General features: G+C 32.0%; 1 protein-coding gene across 1 annotated transcript in view; it reads left to right on the forward strand.

Moving 5' to 3' along the window:
* LOC115878459 (inverted formin-2) overlaps positions 1-25,409 on the forward strand; it is a 153,970-nt gene that overhangs the window by 66,292 nt on the left and 62,269 nt on the right. Inside the window, exons 2-4 of the mRNA XM_030894976.1 lie at positions 2,625-2,666; positions 11,693-11,937; positions 23,523-23,682. Coding sequence (XP_030750836.1) covers positions 11,731-11,937; positions 23,523-23,682 — 367 coding nt within the window. The 5' untranslated portion in view covers positions 2,625-2,666; positions 11,693-11,730. The remainder of the gene's footprint in view (positions 1-2,624; positions 2,667-11,692; positions 11,938-23,522; positions 23,683-25,409) is intronic.

Raw genomic sequence — 25,409 nt, forward strand, 5'->3', positions numbered from 1 at the left:
CATGACATAGACAAGACAATTTCAATTTTACGAAATTTATTCCCGTTTCCGGTTTTTAATGGCGGGCTGTTCAGGAGGTTTAAATGAGGGTTAATATACTTTTTACTCTTTCTAGTAGTAAATAATACAACAAAAGTACTCAAAAATATTTATTTGGAATTTAGAACAATGTAAATATGCAAATCAACACAATTAAAGAGCTATAAACCAATATAAACTACTGTATCAATATCAAATATTTAAATAATATCAGAGATGCTGTGTTAAAGTGAATTAGTAAAGTAACAGTGCATTGACTTACAGAAACTTGAAGATAAATAAATGTTTTCAGAGCTTCACGGGCATAAAACTAAATAACTGGAAGCAGGAAAAAGGCAACCGGAACCCACACCAAACCTGGAATCAAAAAAAATATGTAAAAAACATAAATATAAGTACATAAGACTTTTGTGAATTAAATCAAACAGGACTTGAATGAAAATAAAATGAATAAAATATATGATACATATACATCTAATACCTCATTTGTATTTTAAAAATAATCTACATACATAGATTTATGGCATTATTGCTATGACCTCTATGTACCTATGTGATATGTAATTACGCATTTCTGTTCATCTTGTAGAAAATTAATGTAGGCTAATAATAGTTCAATAATCATAATTTACCTTGTATAACTTGCTTTCAATTGCTCAAAATCACCGATCAGTCTTTAAAGTAGAGATACGGTAAAATCCTTGGCAAAGAATATCCCAAGATCCTTAGGTTTAAAGCTAAAAAAATATAAAAACCGTTAATATATTAGGTATTTTTACATATAATATGGCCCATACCTACTACACGCAGAAACGTCGATTTCATCATTTTCTTCATGTAATTAATATCATATATACTTTATTAAAGTGTTAACAAGGAACTTTATATGAAAAAACATCTTTGTACTTATAAATTTCAGCCGAAATATCAGAATCAAACTTCCAATCAAATCTAAACGGCAAAAATTAAAATGGCGCCCGGCCTTGCCAGAGGCCTCGGGAGCTGACGCTGACACACAGACAAAAGACAAAAGAACAGGACGCCGACGTGCATAAAAATGTTCCGTAGCAGAGATTGACAGAAATCATATAGAAATATTCAGATTTTTGTCTAGGACAGTCTAGAAGGCCATGCTTTCTGCCTGGGTAGAACCGCGCCACAACTGTTTCCAATTTTCCGGTTTACTGTCACCACCCTGACCTATGGTACTAATACTGTATTACTAAAATAAATAGTTTTGACATATTGAAGTTTTCAATTGTCACTTTTCTTGATATACTTCCTTGATATTTTTTATTTTTCATCTCTTTTTTAAATAAAAAAAGAGATGAAGGGCACTGATAATCTCTTTACACGTTATTTTTTATTCCTTGAAGAATGAATTGAAGAAGAAATATTTCATTATATAATGTCACTAAATAAACTCTTGTATAAAATTTCATAAATTTGCTTTATACAAATAATTAACTCATGTCTTTTAAATGATCCTTTGTGCCAATTTTTATGTCCGAAATCCAGAGGTCACCAAGTTTTATATAAATTTTTACTAACTTTCCCATTTGGTTGATGAATTTCAAAAATCTCTTCTAATTATTTTTGTAGGATTTCATTCTTTTAGATCATATAGTAAGGAATTTTCATACAACAAATTGTTCCGACATAATTTTACTCTTTAAGAAGATGAATTTCCTAAAATCGCTTTGTGTAGCTAATTCACTAATGTCGTTTAAACGACCCTTTGTACTAATATTTATGTATCTAAAGCTGGCGCTATGAACTGATCCCCTAAAATATCTAAAAACTTGATATATAATCTGACACACCACTGACAATGACAAATCATTTATTTCTTGAGGTATTGTGTGTAGGTGTTTTTCAGGTATATTTTAGTATTTAGTCGTTTTACACAAAGAAATAGCCATTAAACAATATAAAAATACTTCATAACAAATCTAGACGTATATACCTTTAATTTAAAAAAAGGATCATCAAAATTAGTGAAGCCGTTCCGGCGGGATGGACGTAACAAAAAAACTCTTTGAGCTTTCATATATGTATGGATGGATATTTATTTTATTTGGATTTAATAACTGGCGTTTGAATTAAATATATTATTTTACACTTTTTTGATTGTTGATTTGATCATACATTTAAGTTTATTTTAATCTTTTTTAATAATTATAGTCTTACCATTCACTAAGTGGTTGAAATAACCATTTAGTTTTTATTTGTGTAAGTGTAACAAATTATGATCAGAGGGCAAAGCTTTTGCGAAACTATAATTTTAACTGTAGAAGTTGAACAGAAAATAAAAAAATTATAAAAAAGATATAACAATTAAAGTAACAACTTTTAAACGTATTAATCTAACAACAGTTATCATTAGAGCTGCGAGTTCTGAATATTAATAAAATATTAATTTACTTAACGATTCATATTTTTTTCGTGCTCAAGCTGACGTAGAATATTTTCACATTTGAATTACTAATGCCTAACTCCATGTTTGGCAAACTAATAAAATACAGTTTTTCTTATGATTCATTTGTGTTTTCCTCGTAACTAACGTCCTATTTGGTTTGTTTCAGGCGAACGGTGGTGCACGTTTAACATGTAATTTCAATTATTTGGTAAGTAGTGACCTTTTTAAACGGCAGTAAGGTAGTAAACTATTGAAGAATGGCTCTTCGTATAATTGCGATGTTGGAAAGTCCTATTAATATAAAATTTTATGTGAACTTTTCTCTGCAGCCATATACAGTTTTATCAAAAGATTTATATCAGGTTTTCTATTTGAGAGTTTCATTCCAATTTATTGTGTAATAGATGTAGGCAACAGTACTAGAATATTATAAACAGATTTTCAGAGATATATGCAGGGTATTCTAATAATATAATACGAAAAAAAAAACGGCGTCAAAGACGGCTGGGCAAAGTCGAGTCGTAGAATAGCGCTTAATGCCAGTTTGCCTTAACCCTTAACTGGTCCGGTAATAGATATGTATCATAAACGGTCCGGCGTAGTCTGTGGGACTACGCCTTCTAAAAAGTTAAAAAACACACAAAAACTAAAAAACAACAAATTTTTATGTCACTGTATATTATATTATGTATTATTAAACTAATCTAGACAAAAATGGGTTCAATTAATATAAACTTTCAGAAAATATAGTACAAAATAAAATAGCATACATATAAATTTGGAAAAAAAACAATATAGGTTTTTACTAAGCTCTAAAAATAGATCAGGGGCTTGGAACACCCTCAAAAAGGAAATACCACTCCTGCAACTCCCAGTGGACGATATGCCAAGAACGTACAACTTTGACAAACATGTCAATGTAGTATTGAGCAATAAGAAGGATTGGAAGAGCGAAACGCTTGCCCAGCAGTTAAAAGACCATACCATAACTTGGTATACTGATGCTTCCAAAACCAATACGGGAACAGGGATCGGAGTGTTTGGGCCGAGAGCTAATTACTCCGAACCAATGGGCACTTACCCTAGTATCCTACAGGCAGAAATCTACGCTATCGAGAGATGCGTACAACTTATCTTAGATAGGAACTATCGGAAACAAGAAATAGCCATCTTATCTGATAGTCAAGCAGCGTTAAAGGCGATCAACTCAGTCTCAATCAATTCGAAATTGGTCAAAGAATACATAGAGAAGCTGAATAAATTAGGCAAAGAAAACAAAGTCCTCCTACACTGGGTGCCTGCTCACCAAGGGATAAAAGGCAATGAAAAAGCAAATAATCTAGGTAGAAAAGGAGCGAACACTCCACTAACTGGACCAGAACCGTTCTGCTTTCCAAGTGGTAACCAACTCAAGGAGGAACTCAAGAACTTGGAAGATTCCATCCGCAACCTGGAATGGAAATCTTGCAATGGTCTAGGACACTCGAAGAAGTTTCTGAGGGCTTATGATCAATAAAAATCACAGATCTTCCTAGGTCTGAGTAAGAACAATCTTCGGATTGTCACGGGGTTTTAACAGGACACTGTCTCCTCAATGAACACCTCAGTAGATTGAAACTAAGAAAAACGGCGAATGCAGATTCTGTGGGGAAGATGGTGAAACACCAGTACACCTCATCACTGAGTGCGCCGAGACGACAACCATTCGTGCCATGAACTTTGGTACGACTGATATTGGAGATGGAGAACTACCCTCTATAAAACCGTCCCAGATACTGGCTTTTGTCAAAGCCCTGGGACTGTATGATGAGTTATGATTCAAGAAAGGGGGACACAATGGATCTGTAAGGTCGAAGTGATTAACCCCCCTCCCACTCATTCTAAATTCTAAAAAAATTCTAAAGCTCTAAAAATAAAACCAAATTACTGACAGTCATTACAATATAAAAAGTTTTTAATACTATTATGTAAAAAAATAAGTTATAAAACTGGTGTTAAAGGAGAAGTTTTTAGTTACAGCGTGAGGCAAATTTTATTGATTTCCTGAACATGTTTTACACAATGGATTGGTACATTCTAGGCATAAAAAATAATTAACTAGGACATAACATTGTCTTTGACTAGTATAAGAACTCTAGGATAAAAATATATCTCCGTGGGCGTCTTCTGGTTGTACAGGAATTGCAAGTATTCTGCAAATTGTAAAGCATAGTTCTCGTGGAATATTTGACATAGTCAAACGCATTTGTCTGGCAGATTGTCATATTGTCACTGTCACAGTCCTCATCATATCATTTTAATAGAGTCTCCTAAAGGCACTCTTTTCGAAGACCCGGTCATATTTTATAAAAATTTGTCACTCATAAAATTTTACACAAACGGTCCGGCGTCGTCTGTGAGACTACGGCTTCAGTAACTTCTTCCAGAACTTCTAAAAAACGAATCCAGTTTGGGCACAAATATGGCTATCAGTTGTTGACCTAGAGGGGCAGGATTAGCTAGAACGCCAATCGTGTGGGCGGTTAATTATTTGGCGTAGTCTGTCAGACGACGCCGGACCAGTTAAGGGTTAAGAAGGTTGTAACTTATTTTTATATTTTAGTTTCAATATTATTCTTTGATGTTATGAAATATATTTTAAGTAAATTTTATTCTTGGTTAGAGGTCAGGTGTAAATAAGTGTTTTAGAGATTTAATCCCAAGATTTAGTCTCGACCCTTAACTTGGTCTTTTTCAAAATGCGTAACTTTAATTATTTAATCTTCTTATTAAATAATATTAATATGACTTTCTAAAATATAAAATAATTTTTCTCGTTTTTTTTTTTTAAATGGAACACCCTGTATATTTTTTTTTATAGATGGAGAATTAAAAAATTGACATTTTTTTTATTTAGAGTAATTTTTAACGGTTTCGCAGATATTCGCGGTTTTATATTTCATATGGCATTTTCTATAGTAAATTTTTATGAAAGCCGATGATTTTTCTCTCGTATTTTATCTTTGAAAAAGTAATATGAAATAATCCCGCGAGTATCTGCGAAACCGTTAAAAATTTTGGAATACCCTAAACACAAAAAATATTAGCTTAGGAAGAAATAATATACAGGATGTTCCATTTAAAAAAAATCGTCCCGATCCACCCACACTTTCTTGAGTTACCCTTTGAGATGTTAAAATATTTTCCTGAAATACCCGATCAAATATACAGGGTGAGTCTGAAATAAGTGTAAATATTTTTAGGGGTGGTATATTTCGATCCCAAAAACGCGTCTATCAGGTTTTATTTAAGAATTTAAAATTTTTGGAAAACATTTTTTTTTTAAATTTTATTATAATATGGCAACATCAAATAGTAGATTAAATTTACAAGAAGAAAAATAAAACAGAAAAAAGAACAGAATAAAATCCAGTGAATCTCAAAATTTAGGTCAAAAATATTTTTTAAGTAAAATAACTCTGTTATTTTGGACGTATTTCAAAAAACCGGTAACGAGAAATTATGTTCTTTTATCGTGATATACCAGGGCTGTTAATATTTGCACTTATTTGAGACTCACCCTGTATATGCAGACTATGGAATTTTTTTAAAAACATTTTTATTGACAATAACAGTAAACCATCGTGCCATTATTTGGGACGTTATATTTTAATACATTTCAAGACATGCAGTATGTATATTTTTATTATTAATATTTGAGAAAAATTAGATAATTCCGTTTATATTTTTCAAAATTTCCATACCTTTATACTTTCAAAATATAGTTGAATTTATATTGTTTTTACTCTTATCACACTTTCCGTAGCATTGGACTAAATAAATTTTGTTAACATAACCCTTTTAACATTTTAATCAAAATACAGCAAAAAATATGACGTTAATTATCTATAACAATCACAAAACATCCCCCTTTCGAACTTCATCTATCATGTTAAGAAAATGAAAGTAAATATAGCGCCTCTCGTGTTTGTTCGCATACTAAAAATTTCAATCAATGCCTGTATATACTTTTAATATATTTTTTAAATTTACATTTTTTTAATTGTAAAGTAATATATTACATTTATATGGCATGATGTATTACATAACAATTACTTATGTCAATTAAGCAGCCCATACATTATCAAACAAATTGCGCAACACAGGCTGTTGCGCAACGAGTTGCCAATGTATGATAACGTTTGATGCGTTGCGCAATTGTTTGATAAGTTTCAAGAATGTTTGAATTTTTTTTTGCAACAGGCGTTTGCGCAGCGCGTTGTGTAGTGTATGTGTGCGTTGCGCTTCGTTGTGCAATATTTTAGTTCTTTTAGTTCTTTTATTCAAATTCTTTGTTTTATTTTTCGTATCATTGACATCATCTAGGGTACATACGATAATAATTGACGCAATGGCAATTGAGGACACGATTGTTTCTGAAACAATGCACAACTTTTAATAAAAAGTTTGATCAAAATTTTACTAAGTACATGGGTGATGCAGTTGTGCAACGGAACGTTGCGCATCGCTTTGTTGCACAATTTGTTTGATAATGCATGGGCCGCTTTACAGGTTTGTTTTACAACATTTTTAAATAAAACGAATTATAAAATTTCAATATGTGTATACTTGTCGTATGTATGAAAAAAGTAAAATATAAAATGGACAAATGCTTACTTACATTGCAATAAAACTGCCACTTTTAGTTTTGCAAACCAAAAACAATGTTATTTCTTTTTCACAAATAAAAATATCCTGCTGCAACACTAAAATCACTGAAACTTCCGCGGCTGACAACGAAACCTGAAAAATATAACAGCACTTTTTGTTTTGAACTTGCATATCAAAACTACACTGTACCACTATGTTTTTGTTTTTGAAATAGTATAAAATATAATGAAATTGTCTAATTACTAATTATAAAAATAATAGCTCACGTATATAGCTTTTAACGCCTTGGGAGTAGCAAGGTACAGCTTGCCATACTAGAGCCGTTCGGTATACAAGGAAGATAATGTGGCTTAGCTGAGCACTACGCTCATTATTACCTCAGGATTGTGAATCCCAAGTACTCATTTAAGGCTGAGTCGACCTAGGTACCCAAACTTTTCAAAATTATTGTCAAATGTTAATATTAATATGGTCTTTATTTTCTCTATTTAACTTAATTTTGAAGAATGAATAGGTTCTTATGGAAATTTCTAGCAATTTCGTATGTGATCTGATTGTAAAATTTTACTCATTTCATGTTAATCTTATTTTGTGAGTCACGTTAAAAAAGAGAAATGCGGTTTAAAATATGTAAATGCCTACTGAAAAAATCAACTTTTATACAGTAACCTTCATGAAATTCCGTGCTAAACAAATCGGTTAGAGTAAAACATGCTAACAAATTTATCTTAGCAATTATAATAATGGCACTTTTGACATTTTACATGAATTTAGTCACTTAAGTTCTATTTAAGACCAGACTTACAACAGAGAAGGTGGAAATAGTCAAACAAGGTTCGTTTGACTTTAATCTAGACAACTTATTTAGCAGAGCTAACTTCATTGCCGGCAGACCATAAAGGTTAAAGCAACCGAAAATTTCGTTAATTAAAATTTTATGTCGTTTATGTTATTTGTTTCAATGTGAGTATACAACATTAACTGAAATACGATTAAAGGTGAATTCTTATGCACGACGATAAAATATTAATTTTATTGGCAGAATTCTGGTTGAATTTAAAGGAAATTTAAAAGACTTAAAGGATTGATTAGCAAATTCTATAGTATTTAAATGTATTGCAATTTTATGTCTCCGTTCATCAAATAATACGAATCCCTTGTGATTGGAATAGTAAAAATACTTGACAATGACAATTCCCAATACAATTAAAATTGTCATTTTTAGTTTTCATTTTCATAACTATAAGAAAGAAGTAATAAATCCCGCAGTTGAGGGGTTCAGATGTTAACTGGATCAAGTCCTAGAAGATAATTATTTAGAAAATGAGAGTTAAATTTTTTTAATGTTACTTATTAAAAATAGATGGCCAAAAGATTGACGCAACTGAGATGGACTGTTGGCGACGAATGCTCAGAATTCCTGGACTGCCCGGCGAACCAATGAATCCATAATCCAAGAACCGAACAAAACAAAACAAATAAACGCTTTATTGTACAAAAAGCCAAAACAGCTTCATCGACAAAGCAAAACAAAAAAGCACAAAAACAAATATACAAATAAACAAATAAAAATGTAATACAATACAAATCAATTCAAAAAAAAAAATACGTCATAAAATTACAAATAAAACATATATGGACATTGCAGAACACAGGCGTATCTAGAAAATTTTACAAAAGGAAAACTGTAAATGGATAAACTAATGTTATATATTATAAAATCAAGAGTTATAAAATACTAGACCTTTAACCAGTGTCTGAGATGATCAAAATTGTAAAATTCAAAATTGTTCATGATTAAACATCAACAAAAAAGTCGTTTACCGCATATAGGGCTCTCTCCAGTAAGTATGATTTCAGGGCTTTGCGAAATGCGGGAAAGAATGAAAGTGACTTGATATTCGAAGGCAAATGATTGTAAATTTTCTTGGCATTGTACAGTATTGAGCCCTTAACTAGTTCTGAGCTCGGGGTTGGCAGATAAATATCGTGCTCCGCATTCCTAAGTGGATAGTTGTGAGAAGGCCTCTCCGGAATGATGTGCAAGTCCCATTTTAACGAGTTGTCTACAACAAGTCCTAAGAATCTCACAGAGTCCACGACGTCAATAGTGGTGTTATTAAGTACAAAAGGTTGTATAGTACTTTTATATGACAAAAATTTAGTTTTTGAAAGGTTGGGGCATAGGAGATTAGAATCGCACCAAGATTTAATGGTGCGTAAGTCACTGGATACTGTACCATATAGTGCCGTAACATCTCGGCCGCTCCAAGTGAAACTAGTGTCGTCCGCAAAGAGGCAGATTTTACCGCTAATGTCTAGACTTGCAATGTCGTTGATAAACACCAGAAATAAAATAGGGCCAAGTACTGAACCCTTAGGGACACCGCATTCTATAGGCTTACAAGAAGACATAGACGTATCAATCCTCACAAGCTGCCTTGTGTTGCCTAGATACGACTTAAGCCATTCGAGCGGCACTCCCCTGAATCCATAGTATTGCAATTTGCTAATTAAGGTATTCGTATTGGGGCTAATTAAGCTATTATGATTTACACAGTCGAAAGCCTTAGGGAAATCACAGAAAATTGTAGCTGTAGATTGATGGTTATTCAGGCTAGAGTATACATTATTAAAAAGGTCGAACATAGCATCATTTGTGCAACTGTTACTTGGAAATCCAAATTGATGGGTAGAAAGTACTTTATATTTAAGGAGAAAAGATAGAAGCCTTTTTTTAACCAATCTTTCAATGATCTTAGATAATGTGGACAGAAGAGCAATTGGGCGATAGTTTATGCAGAGGAATAATTATTGCTGTCTTAAGGCCGTTTGGAAAAACTCCTTTTTGGAAGGAATTTTTGAACATCACAGAACGCCTCTCAACTGCTATACAGTCACGTATACTTAAATATTTCGGTCACGTTATGAGGAGGGATACTGACTGTATGGAAAAACTCATTATACATGGCAAGGTTCCGGGAAGAAGACCAAGAGGCCGCTCGCCCTCCCGATGGATAGACCAGCTATCAAAGATCATCCACAAGCCACTGCACACGCTTGTACAGAGTGTCCCACTAAGAATAGCTCTCGGCTGTATCTCGGAAAGTATTAGCCGTAGGACTTACGGAAAAAATATTTATAACTAGGTAAAGGGGCTATGAGAAATTGCTGGAAATTATTTTCAAGTTTGTAGAGCGGCCGCTAAAAAAATAAGAAAAAGGAGTTTTTACACAATTTTGCCTAGATAACGGATACTATAAATAATAGATTCATAATCCTCAGTAATTTTTGCATATTTTTTATAAGAACCATTTTCCCCTATCTGCTAAAATAAAGTAGTGGGGGAAGGTTAGATCTGTTTTTATTTAAATGTTAATAACTCCGGAACGGTTGATCGGAATTCAACAAGTGAGGGCTCGTTTAAAAGAGCGTTTCTTACTCTATATTAAACCATATAAACAATAAAAATAAGCTTTTGACCGTAGACGCTAGGAGGCGCTGTCTTACAATTTAACAAACATTACGCGTTTTTTCGAAAAAGTTAAATGCGATAGTATATGTAATTTTAGCTGGTACTAAAGAGTAAGAAAGGTTTAAAAATTCAGCGAAAACCGCATCTTGATATCTTTTTTCAAACCAAAGTTATTAGCAACATTATAATAAATACGAAAAATAGGCCCTTAATTATCTTATCTTTCAAACACGGTATCCCTAACCCTAATTATTATGACCATTCTAATAAAAAATAAGATAGAAAAGATTATTTCATTCAAAAAATCTACAATGTACCAGAATACCATAATACTAGGTGTATTGATATCTAATAATTAAGATATCAATGAAAGTGACTAAGAAACGACGCGACGCCTCAGTGAATTCATGGTAGGCTTTGGAAAAAAGTTGCTTTTAAAGAGATAGTTTAAACTCAAAATATTATTATATCAACAATTTGATAGTCTCAGCAGTGTTTTTAATCTTTTGATTGCTTTTCTAAAAATGCCTTTCTTCAAAAGAAAAAAAAACTGCAAAGACTATCAAAATGTTGATTTAATAACTCTTTGACGTTTATACTATTACGTCAAGAGCATCTTTTTTACAAAGCCTACCATGACTTTCACTGAGGCGTCGTTTCTTATTCACTGTCATTGATATCTTAATTTATCTAATAATTAATAATAAATTAATACATCTGGTATTATCGTATTCTGGTATATTGTCGATTTGAGAATAAAGCAATCTTTTCTATCTTATTTTTCATTAGAATGGTCTCTCAGAAATGAAAATTATTATTACAAATTGAAACACTTTAACTATATTTTTTGACACGATTTGTTGTTCCTAGGCACTATTGTAAACTGAGTTTGGGGAGAAGTAATAACTTAGCTAATATAACAAATTGTGTGCCATATGTTTATAAATATCTAGGTACAATATTGTAGTATTTTATTTTTATGTCTTTTTTTGAGTGGAAACATTTTTTCCAGTTTTTTATAAACTGGAAAACGAATTCAGCACGTCCCGATACGATAAATGCCCGAAATTTGTCAACAAAATGGTTAGCAGCATTCTTGTATTTTCCAGGTTCGGCCCGCAGCGCTTAGAGCTGCGCGCAGACAGAAATGGAGGGGGAGACGCAGCAGGCGAGAGACGGCCTCGATTTTATCGTCGAACATCCCGAGTATGTGCGCAAATTGGCGGCTGCGCTGGACGCCGCTGGACCGGCTGCGGTGCGCGTGCGCAAACAGATGTTCGAGCTGCTGGCAGCCTTGTGTGCGCATAACGAGGACGGAAGAACGAGGGCGTTAGAAACGCTAGAACATTACAAGGTAAGGAAATATATAATCGATACCATAATAAATTTTTATAGTTACAACATCGAGGCGATTTTTATTTTCATTATTGCCAACCATGGACATATTCGGCGCCTGGCTGGCTAATTGGAATTTAAATTTTCCGCTGGCGATTTAGGTGGTAGTTCTGCTATCAAAATGTCAATCTGTCACATTTATATACTTATTTCCTGACATTTCTATTCGTTTTGACACTTTAATTTAGGGGATTACGACCATTTCAAACAAAGATGAATATATTTATGAAAAATAAACTATAAGATATTTGGTTATTTTTTGTTAAAAATTTTAAAAACATACCCAAGTTAAAGGAAAAACATACAGTTTTAGTTTAAATGTAGCACCAACCCATTAAACCCTATCCTTAAATGCCTCGTGATCCTTATATCCTATTGCCTCGTTTAATTGATAATTTTCGCTAAGTAAATTAAGCTAAAAGAAAAAGAATATACAAGGCACAGGGCAGCTATTAAGAACAAAATTCAACTACTGGTTTCAGACGAATTTGTAAGTTGATTTGTAAGTTTCTGACGGATGCGATGCGCAGGTCAAAACAAATATACATTGTCTAATCTTTGTTTTATGGACAATTATTTTCAATTATTATCTGGGTTTTGGAATTAGTTTGCCACATCTCACGGCAAAGGGCAAATCGCAAGGAAAGCGATTATTAATGATGCTGAATTTTATATCTTTTAATGAGGTAGTTTTGTCGGAAGCTAAAATATTAAAGTATGGTTTATTGCCAATAATAAGATAGAAATTCATAGAATGAATCTGGATGGCCGCTGGGAACAAATTATTAAATTGAAATTATAAGAATTTCGGACTTCCATTATCTTTATTTATGTTGCTTACACAACGTTTCGGCCAGAAGGATTACTGACCGTTATCAAGTATGAACTGGTTAAGAGTTGATAAATTATTGCTTTAAATGGCATAAAATCATTTTTTTAAACCAATTGATAATATAAAGTCATTTTTTTAAACCAATTGATAATGAAAGTTGAATGATGCGCCAAACTGAGTTAAATAATACAAAAAAAGACTGAGTTTAATAATATAAAAATTGTTAATAACGTTAATCTTAAAAAAATAAGTTTTAATTTGTTTTTGGTATGTTATATTAGGATTAGATTAATTAAATTAAGTTTATCCCCATTTTATGTTTAAAATTAATGAAAATACACACCGGAAAAGTCTAGGGATATTACAATTTTATCCAGCCATCGTCAGTAATTTTATTATTTGCATTTCTGCTATAATAAAATTAAAATAAACAAATAGTTTACAGGACGTATTGGAAATAAAAATGCGAAATTTACCGAATTTTTCAAGTTTACCTTGATTTTTATTGAACTGAAAAAAATACACACATTTTTTTTTTATTCTAAACTGTGAATTAAAAAAAAAGATAAAACCATTTTTACTTAATAAAGGGTATGGCCTCCTCTACTGTTCATTGCAGCCTTACATCGTCTCTCCATGCTCCTGATTAGGTTGTCGATCTCTTCTTGAGGTACAGCCTGCCACGCTGCATTCACGGCCCGAATCAGATCCTTACGAGTTTCACGAGGCATACCCATCCTCAAAATTCTTCTTTGGACCGCGTCCCATATGTGCTCGATGGGGTTGAGGTCAGGAGATTGTGATTTTATTTTTCTGTCTTCACTTTGTGCCGTTGGGGCGTACACTTGAATGATATTTGTTCGTATTTTTGATGTTTCTAACTGTATCATCATTACTCTCTCTGAGAGGGGTACAAAACCTGTAGGGGTAAAGGGGTAACAGACCTTAATATGCCTTAAGTGCCTCTTTAAGGAGGTGATTTTTGTTGATGTAAATAATAACTTTTTATAACTTATTTTGGATATGAGTATTAACGAATTTGTGTCTTCCACAATTCTCTCTTGGTTATTCCCAGCATAGTTCGTTCCATTGAGCATTGTGCGACCTGCTATTTCCTTATAATATCCGTTTTAAATGTCCAGGTTGCGCATGCATAGGTCATGTACACTAGTAGTACATATTGGTCGTATGTTTTCTTCTTTAGATAAAGTGCCATTCTAAATTTGGGTATCATTGAGTTTCTTTCATTTTACAATAAGTACCTACAATAAGTAAGAACATGAAAGCGAAGAGAATAAATTAAAATAAATTAATCTAAAAAACTGCCGAAGTATTAGAAGCTATTAAAATATTCAAATTAACGTTTAACAAACAGTTTATTTTCAATTATTCCTACCAACTACTTATTAAACCAATTATTACTAATCATTTTCTAGACATGTAAAATACCGAATAAAAAAGCAGAATTTAAATAATTCAATTAAAGTATCATAATCTACACAAACCTGTCAGAGCAAAAATTAAGCGCAAAAGATGATTAAGTAATTCAGAAGTTAATGTATCTCGTTGCCATTATTGGAATATAATAACTACCTATTTTACATATAATAAAACAGAAAAGCATTAGAACATTTCAACAAAGCGATTTAATAAAGAAGTTATAACAAAATCTTAAGTTGATTTAAAACGAATTTATTCATAATGGTCGCTCGAGTAGGTAATTTAATATCGCCATTATTGAGTTTGTCTTAATGTCTTTTATTTAAGACAAAAATTATAACCCACGCAACTATATAGATATAGTAAACATTATTCTTTTATATTGTAATTTTAACGTTGGAAAATACCAATAAAGATTATTTTAATTTTCGGATACTCCCAGTAAAATTAAATATTTTATTTTTTTTTAGATTTTTGTTATACTGAGATACTAGAGTTTTCACTAGTGATGTGCATTATAGTCCACGAAAACAGGCCTTCAAATACGAAGTTTTGGCAAAAACTGGAATTTTTATAAGTTACTTTGAAAAATCTAAAAACGAATTGTGTTTTTTTTTTTAAATTCACACCCAAGAAGGGGTGAAATAAATAAATAGAATTATTTTTCAAAATTTCAGAGGAACGGTAAGGACTAGAACAAAAAAGTTCATATAAAAGTTGTAGAGCGTTCAGTTTTAGATAAAAATGGTCTCTATACTTTTTTTTCAAATCAAAATTAACCGAGATAGGGTGGCTAAAACTGAAACAAAAGCCGTAGGCCCCCCTGTGCTCAACTCCAGCTAAAATTTAGTTTTTGATGTGTGTGTCTGTTTCTAAATAAGAAGTGCGTTTATCGAAAACTATCGAGTTTGTTTCATAATTTTTAGTGCGGTTTATTAAGGATGTACGATTTGCCACCGTTGTGTTTTTCTTTCTATTTTTGTTCTGCGTGAAATAAAATTTGCCATCACCATGCCGTCACTTTGTGGTATTTCGAAGTGCTTAAAGAATGGACCGAAAGATCATTGCTTTCCGAATCCAAGAAATAGTTTGCCCGAATTTGTTATTTTGGTGATACGCAGCTGAAACAAATTTTTAAAAAGAGAAAATTTTTAAAGCTTATCGTCATTTTACAACTGAAGATTATAACACTTCCAACAGTAAATTTGCCAGGTAGATTTAGTTATGAAAGCGCATATTTATTAAAACTAAATTATTTCTTTGATAATAATTTAGTTTTTAGAAGCAAGGGAGGGGTTGGTGGATCAGACGTACTCTACGATGGAAAAATTTGTATCGGGTTGAGGTCCTCAGAGTTCCATCTTGAGGCCTCTGTTATTTTTAATATAATATGCAGCTGATTTACGACTCTAACATAGTTATGTATGCTGATGATACTAATATTTCACATTTTTGATTCATTTGATTTGAATTCAAGTTGGCAAAAGGTAAACAAAACTTTAGATCTAATACTAAATATGTAAAATTTTATTCACTATAGACATTAATCCGGATAAAACTAAAACTTCTATTTTTCACGTGCAGTTTTAAATATTTTTTTAAGATTTCGAAACCAACATTATATTTTAATGTATATTTAAGTCTGATCACATTATTAAATAAATGTTTTTAATGTAAATATTGTGTTGTTTTACTAATTATTCTCAATAGAAATTAATTTAAGCTACTAGCTCTACCTAGTTAGTCCTAAATTTTGTCTTTTAATTTAAAGAACAAACTTACCTATATAACACAACACAATCCTATAGATATATTGAGGATATCCACCAAGGATATAGTAAATATCTTAGGGATATCCAAAAACCAGAGGAGGATATTTATGGGATATCCAGATGGGGCAAAAAAAGTCATCTTCAAGACATCCCTAGGCAAGCCTTTTACGATTATTTGGGATATTTATAGGATAATACAAGGATGATGTTGGGAGCATTATAGAATATTTTTAGGACATTATATGAGGACTTTTATTTGACAATACTTACTTCATTCTTAGTTTATAGTAAAAACGTTCGCGATTTAGTTTTATTTGGCCACATTTTGACGTTATTCATTGGATATTTTTATTAACAGCTCTAAAATATACTCACCTATATATTATGTCGATGAATTTTGCGTCAATATTTAGAAGTTTATTTGTATGAGTTAAGAGCTTTCAATTTATACTGTACCATCGAAAAAAAAACGGCAATTAGCTTGAAAATTTCGATCGATGACAACAGCAATCTTCATTTCCAAGCCACCTCTGCCGCCATTTTTTTCGATCGTATGGCATTATACCAGATTATACTACTCTTTATGGAGTCTAGCAGTTTATGTCTAGCAGCAACAGTTTACATCAAAGTTAGCACACAGGATACAGGTATCCCAACTAACATTTTTTGTTTTATAATGGTAATGGTTACGTTTCGATAACCTACTTAATAAAACCTAAGAGCCTATCAATTGTTCCCGAAACGTTTTCGTTACCCTTATAACACCCCTATAGCACTTAAATGGAGAATCTTATAAAGGTAACGGTGACCGAATTTTAGTACCTTATAAAACCTTTAACGTGACTTTTACTCTCCATTTATTGGTAACTAAGAGGTTGTCTTTACCTTTATAAACCATAAATAAGTTTTATAGCGGCAAGGAATACATTTTCGTTACCTCTTTAAAACCTTTATATTCCTTTTTTTATAGTGTTTATAAACACCAAAATAAAAAACGCCCCTTTTAAGTTCATCTCTTTCTACAACGTTTGTTTGCAATATATTCTATTTCAAGTCCTTGTCATTATTATTCTGCTTGTAGTTTAAAGTTGACAGCAATGGATTTTCACTTTGATGAAAATGGCGTGTTATAATAATTATCATAACAACTTAAATACTCTGTAAGAAATCTATGAGGACTAAATTTTATTGGCACGGAAAATTTATCGAGTAATATTAACATTTTACCCTTCTTAAAACTAAAGCGCCCCCGTTTAGTCAACTCAAATATAATTTATTTTGTGAAAACCAAAAAATTAAATTTAAGTCTCATGATTTGTTTTTTTTTGCAAATAAACTGCGCAACATTTCTTAAGCCCATGCTTTTGAAAAAATACGTCTTAAAGCTTCGGTAATATTGCTTAAAATGCAATATTCTTCTTTTTTGTGTAAGTACAACAACACAAATATAAAATGGCCGCCTTATAAAAGGACGTCATGTTCGCCATTTCGCCTTTTAAAAACCTCTAGTTTTATATGGGCCTTTAAGTAATCATCAACACTTTAAAAACTCTTATAATACTTCCCTAGGTGTCATGGGAATTTTGCTCTTCCAATAAAACCTGAGGTGCTTTTGTGATACTTAATAGTTTTATAAGTTACCAAAAAGATTTTTATAGAAACTTGACCATTGACTATAACCCCACTTTTTGTTTCGGGCGCTTTGGCTTTTGCAAAACAATTTTTTAGTCAAAATAATTAAAACAAAACCCTTCAATACACTTCAAAATTGTCCAAACCACAGAAGATGGAAAATCAACACCGTCTTTGAATCTATACATTCTTCCAAAGGTCCTCTGCCCCTTCCTTCATCGGTGGCAGTCGATTCAGTCGAAGTATTTGGTAATATATCTTCTTGAGAAATGTCTAAGTTTTGGTAATTTTTAGTAGTTGTGGGTGGTGTGCTTCCCAAAATATTTTCGCGGGTTTTAACGCACTTTCTATAAAAACTGCTAATGTATTTAATTTTTTCCAATTTTTTCTTTCTACTTCCATCATTGATTTACAAAAGCAAAACAGGAACATAAAACATAACCTAACCCTAAAAATATAGCGCCCCCTATTCTACACATGTAAGGAGTTGCTACTGAGCCTATAAGTTTTATAAAATTCTTTAGGTTTTGTAGTAGCTGTAGAATGTTTATTAGGTGCCTTAGGATTTATAAGGGTTTTACGAAGTAAGCTATAAAACTCCAAGAGTAAAAGTTTTATAATAAGGTTTTTAAGCACGCTATAAAACCCTTTTAAAAAACCTTAAGTAACCAATACCAAAGGTTTTATAAATCAGGTAACGAAAACATTTTGGATGCAATATTATAAAACTTCAAGTATTAGGTATTTTTTCGAGGTGTTACAAAACTTTTAACACCAATAGTGTTCTTATAAGACTTTAAACACTCTTATAAATGTTAAGGTTCCTTATAGACCTCTTATAAATATCCGTCACCTTTTAATAAAACTTTAGGCTCCGAAAAATGTTACTTGGGATAATTTCTAAGACCACACATTCCAGAAACTCACAATTTAAACAAAAAAATAGGATTTCTGTTTGAATAGATCAAACACGAAAATGGCTTTAGGGATATAGAACAAGCGCTTTTCAACAAATTTTCACTTATAATTTTGTCACAAATTTTTCATTGTGAGACCCTGAGTTGGTCGTCGTTTTTCGATATTAGTTGAGGTTAGGATAGAATTTCTGCTAGAACAAGGCTAGAACTATGAGTATAAGTCAAACTCAACCAGTTTTGTTAGTTTCAATCATTTTTAAGCCCATTCAATGTCGACAAACGACCGAATTCACCTCGAATTTCACTAAATCAAAGAACTGAATAATACACGATGCAAAAACAAACAATTGTCGAGATGGATTGTGGGAAATTTTTTGCGCGGGCGTTTTAAATTCTCTGTATTACTGGGAGTGGCCAAGCTCATAAATATCCAGATTATCCAGAAGATACCAACAGGATATTTTGTTGCCTTGACGTAATATATATCTATCTGTATGGTTTATTGCGTTTTATGTAATATAAAAAGTAGTACATTATTTATTTTTCATAAATATCTAGATGACATTCTTAGGAAATTTTATCATCATGAGCATGTTTGGATATCTCAGTTGGATGTACATTAGATATACGACAGAGATATCCATAGGATATTCTATTCTGAGACATCCACAGGATTTCAGGATGTCTGGAGGATATCCGGGGACATTCCGACATTTTATGAATATCCTGCGGATATTGTGTGTTATATAAGTGAGTTTAACTCGAACTTGTAACTTAATAGTTGAAATCTGATGATAAAAATCGAAAGAACAGCGATTCAAATAAAGGCGGTATAAATGATGTCGGTAATATAGACTTTAAATATCATCTCGTTAACAATTATGAATATTATATGATTTTTCTCAGTGATTTGTGGCACAGATACAAATTAATATATGCCCCATAACAGTTTTTAAATAAGAAACTTCTGCCTACAGATTTAATTTTCTTATTGGCATAATACCCTTTCTTCCAATATAAATCTTGCCATTTTTTCAGTCCAATGTTCCTTGTTTTTACAGTTGTAGGAATACTAAAAATGTTGACTATAGAACTTGATACTATGTTTGAAAAAGCCTTCATATCTGTAACTGTGCATAAATCTAATTAACTGAATTCTCCTCCTCTTGACACTCTGCACACTGCTGCTGCTAATGTTAGAAATATTTAGCACAAAACTACAACTACCTACAACAAACTTTACAATAAAAATGTTAAATTTTCGCTGTTCAATTAAAATACCCTATCTTATGTTTTCTTTTCCTCCAAATAATCTTCTTGTCAAGTAAGGACCAATCTTATTTGACATATTTCTGGTACACTTGAACTTGTGCTTTCATGGACACTATAAGAGTGCACTGTTTTACAGAAGCACGAACATTGATTCCAGGTATCTTCTTCCTCCACACGTAATAAAAACATCCTCTTTAAATGGCCACATCATACACTTATTTTTGACCATTCCCAATTACAATCACGATTTTTACAAATCGCCTTTAGGAAAACTAAAAATAAACAGTTTTGGATCATCTGTAAACACGATTATGTTGTATAAACTTACACATGAAAACTAATCATTTTTCCCGGCGAATTAGCTTTCTTAGAATGACTATGACAATATACAACAAGCCTTTTTGAATTAGTGTTTAGAATAATTGAGATAATAATAAATTTTAACTAGATAACAACACAAACAAAAAAAAACAAAACAAACAGATGTCAATTAAAGAGGGGAAGTGACAGCGAGACCTGGAAGATGTCTGCCATCTTGCTGTCGACAAAAATTTGGATGCGCACTCGTCGAAGCTCATTCTCCCACTTCCATATCTCTGGAACCAACAGTAACTTTTTGACATCAAATGTGTAATATGCTTTCAAGTCAGTTGAATTCAGGTGACTTAATCAAATCACTTGATTCGTATAGACGCACGTTAAGTTTAATATAAAAGATTTGAAACAAGAAACAAATTATTTCCCCGAACTATTTTCTTCTCATAACCCAGTTTAAAGCGTGGGCAGTATATCTACCGTATGAATCTGCGGTTTCATCAAATAATACAAGATAAAACAAATGTCACCTACACCATTTTTGACTTAAAATACCGTTTTTTTTGTTTATTAAGTAGACGCTCCCCTTCCGTAAAGTTGATTCATGGGATATTTTAACTTTACATTTCCATAGAAGAACTAACTTTGAATTAGCATTGCTCATTTTAGGAAAACAAATATCAAATACTATTGTTGACTTATTATTCAATTTAAATTGATTTGAATCAAAATAAAATTGCTTTTAATCTTTAAATGTTATAGATACTATGACAGTAATACTGGAAGTGAACATGAATTTTGTTGTTATAAATGTTCCAGCTTTTTTTCATATAAATTAAATTTTCTCGAAGAATCAAATTTCTCTAAGGAGAATGTAAAGTTATACAGGGTGTCCAAAAAATGCAGAGCTAAATGTCATGGAGTGATGTCTCATTAAAATATGCATATGAAAAAAAGTTTCTAAAAATATCGGTCACGAAATGCATGCTCTTAAAGATATGGGACGTTCAAATATTTTTTTTTTATTGTAATAATTGTCTTAAATACATAACATTTTTTGAGTTTGTTGTGCGGAGCACTGAACATTATTTTTACTAAGAGGCCTTTTTTACGTAAAGAAACGGAGAGAATGTGTATTATCAATGTGTTCACTCAGTAGTTTTATACAGGTACGGCCGAAAACAGACATTCATTTCTGTTTGTGCTTATATAGGGTCCGGCAAATGTAATAAAAAAGTTGTTTGGAGTTTTGTTTAAATGGAAACCTGAAGTATGTATAAGGATGTATTTCAGAAAAATATTTTAACTTCTTCAGGATGGCTCAAAAAGTGTGAGTGGTACGGGATGATTTTTTTAAAGGGAACATCCTGTATATTATTACATTTTTGGCTCCATTTCTGATCACTTTACATAAGCCTAAGATATTATTAGGTATATATATATTATTAAATATGTTTTGATACTTTCAGAGGTATTAATAAATAAATAAAAAAATATTTTTTTTCAGCCTATAAAAAGAAACTATTAAAAATACAAGAAGTGTCCTGAAACCAAAACTATATTAGGTATTTATTTTAGTTGGTCTATCAATATCGTAATCTTGAAACTTGAATATGGGCGTAATTAATAAAGCATAATTTTTAGGAATATTTTGATACAGATCATTCATTTCCGTTTCGAGAGGCTCATCCCTATAACTTTTTTTACTGATAAAAAAAGTCAGATTTTTTTTGTTAGTATATGACATAAATTAGGATTGATAACGTATTGACGTATTCAATTGTTTTTGGTGACTTTCAGTTGTACCGCAAATTACTACAACTTTTGATTTTTAAATGGCACCTTCAGTATCTTTCCATCTTTAACTTTTGACATTTTCGCTTTAAAATATAGTATTTTAAATTTAATTAATTAATAAAATTAATTTATTTCATTGTCCAACACTTAAGCACGCTAAAAAACAAGTTATTACACAACGGTCAGATATTGACATAGGGTAGATTGCAAGTTCTAAGGCATATAAGATTAGATTATTTTTTTTTCAAATATTATATTTATTGTGAATGGTTTTTAATACTTCACATTTTGCTGAGTATAAATGTATGCATTTCGGTTATTGATTTACCAAGTATCCATTCTTTTAATCTTTTTTTAAAAATATTAATGTTTTGACAATTAACAACTTCTTTAGGTAAAACATTAAAAATTTTAGGTTCTACATATAAATGACTTTTTTGTCCGATAGTTTTATGCATCCGAGGTAAATTAATAGTTAATTCGCGTCGACGTAGTGGGTATGAAAGTGGGATTAGATTATTTTTACTTCTGTTGCTGAATGTTATAGATAATGTATTAAACCAAAATAATTGTTTAGCGTCAAAAATGGCTGCTTCTATGTATAATAATATATATATGTATATGTATCATATGTATATGTATATATAATATATATATGTATCAGCATAACTCAAAATGTGTGCATCGAGTTTCAAGTTTAGTAACTCATTAATGTATATACAAAAAAGTACAAGGCCCAGTACAGTGCCCTGAGGTACTCCATAGTTGACCACCCTTTTCTCGCTTTTAACACCCTGGATGGACACGCTTTGCTGTCGGTTATTTAGATAGCTTCTAAATAGATCGTTGGTCCTTCTTCTAAAACCCATATTACTAAGTGTGTATAACAGGATTTCATGGTGAACTGTATCGAACGCTTTTGCTAAATCTACAAAAACACACAAAGAAACCTCGGATGCATCAAGGGCCTCCGAAGCCAATTCTGATAGTTTTATAATAGCATCACTTGCGGATTTGGACTCCACGAATCCATATTGATTTTCGGAAAGGAGTTTAAATTGTTTCAGATACAAACACGTCCTTTTTTTAATAAGTTCCTCAAGAATTTTGGAAAAGTTACTTAATAGCGAAATTGGTCTATAATTTGACATATTTGTTTTTTTCTTCTGATTTAAACACAGGTTTAACAACAGATATTTTAAATATATCTGGAAAAGTGCCATTATTTAGAGATAAATTATAAATGTACGTTAAAGGTTTAACAATAAATTCTTTTATTTGTTGCAGTGTGTTTGTTGTTGCATTTGTTGCTTTATAAAAAAAAGTATTAAAAATACAAGAATTGTTATGAAATCAATACTATATTAAATATTTACTATAGTTTGTCTGTACTTTCATTGCTATAAATATTGTATTCGAAAACCAAACAGGGTGTTCAAAATTATATGCCAAACTTTCTAAAATATCAAATAATTTAACTTCGTTTTTTTTTAAACAGAACACCCTGTATGTTATTTCTTTGTTGGACCCTCTATGGACATATTTAAAAAATTGTTATTTGTTGCAGAAACTTAAGGGTGAGAGATATAGACTGACCTTCGTAGTTCAAGAACTGGACAGGGCAAACGCAGTGGACTATCAAACAGCTTTAGTGGCTTTTATTAATTGCCTTATTATATCAACTCCAAGATTGGTGGATAGGATAAGGCTTAGAAACGAATTTATTGGTAAGTTTTACCTAGATCCTTATTCTAATTAATATAATTCTACATATTTAAGCTCCATTGGGAACCTTGAAATTAGTGGTTTCATTCAATCTCTATGTAAGCATTCATTCAGAACGTCAAAATTAGTGGTAGTAATTTTCAATTTATAGAAAAAGTTGAGAAACGTTTAACTTTTACTACTAATTATATTTCAAAATCAGCGAGTAATGTTATTTTTGCCAAGAGAAATTGTGGTTAGAAATGAAAAGCTTATTGTTTTATTATTAGGCGTTCTCTGTGGTGGATACAACTGACTACCGCAAGCTGTTGCTAGGATATTCTATTAATTTTAATTGAACTTTTATAGATATTGAGAACGATCGTAAATACACACACCGGAAAAGTCTAGGGATATTACAATTTTATCCAGCCATCGTCAGTAATTTTATTATTTGCATTTCTAATATAATAAAATTAAAATAAACAAATAGTTTACAGGACGTGTTGGAAATAAAAATGCGAAATTTACCGAATTTTTCAAATTTACCTTCATTTTTATTGAACTCAAAAAAATACACATATTTTTTTTATTTTAAACTGTGAATTAAAAGAAAAAAAGATAAAACCATTTTTACTTAATAAAGGGTATGGCCTCCTCTACTGTTCATTACAGCCCTACATCGTCTCTCCATGCTCCTGATCAGGTTGTCGATCTCTTCTTGAGGTACAGCCTGCCATGTTGTATTCACGGCCCGAACCAGATCACTACGAGTTTCACGAGGCATACCCATTCTCAAAATTCTTTTTTGGACCGCGTCCCATACGTGCTCGATGGGGCTTAGGTCAGGAGATTGTGCCGGCCAGGGTAAGATGTTTAATTGATGAGCATTATTAAACTCACTTACTACTCTGGCTGTATGAGGCCGTGCATGCATGAGAATGCAGTTTCTCCCAAAATCATTGGCATATGATAACACGACAGGCTCAAGAATTAAATCACGATATGTGATTCGAAGTTGAAACCTGTTAGAAATCTTTCAAGAAAAACGAAATCGGGTTTTCGGCCAACTGGACTCCTTCCCAGACCATAACTGTTCCACCTTGATAAGGGTGCACTTCCTGAACATGATCCAACCGAATAAGATTTCCCGGTTCTCTCCATACCCTAAGCCTTCTCGAATCCGGATGAATTCCAAAGCGTGACTCATCCGTGAAGAAAACATTGGCCCATTGTTCATTCGACCACTGAACATGATCTTGAGCCCACAAATATCGTACCTCTCGATTTCCTCTCGTTAAGGGTTGAGCTCTCCAGGGGCGTCTGCTTCTTAAGTTGACCTCTCTTAATCTATTGCGAACAGTGTCAGGACTAACGGTTACATTATGAGTTTCTTGGAGAATTAAACTAAGCTCTGGGCTGTAAGAGTCGGTCGGCGTCGAGCATTTAATTGTAAAAAATGATCTTGCTGAGGGGTAGTAATGCGATGTCGCCCTGTGTGCCTTTCAGCAACATCACCACTTTCACGGTAGCGTGCACTTAATCGCGATATTACACTTTGCGTTGTATTTAATGCTCTAGCTACGTCGATTTGGCGCATTCCACCTTCAAGCATACCCATGGCCCTTAGCATTTCGTGTCTGTTAAGATGTCTACGCTCCATAATGTCGTTTAATACTAAACAGAGTTATTTGAATGAATTCTGGCCAGTTATCATAAAAACATAGCCAGTACAGGTTAAATTCGAACA

The sequence above is a fragment of the Sitophilus oryzae genome, unplaced genomic scaffold, assembly GCF_002938485.1.
Source record: "Sitophilus oryzae breed Bouriz unplaced genomic scaffold, Soryzae_2.0 scaffold_1512_pilon_pilon, whole genome shotgun sequence".
NCBI lineage: Eukaryota > Metazoa > Arthropoda > Insecta > Coleoptera > Curculionidae > Sitophilus > Sitophilus oryzae.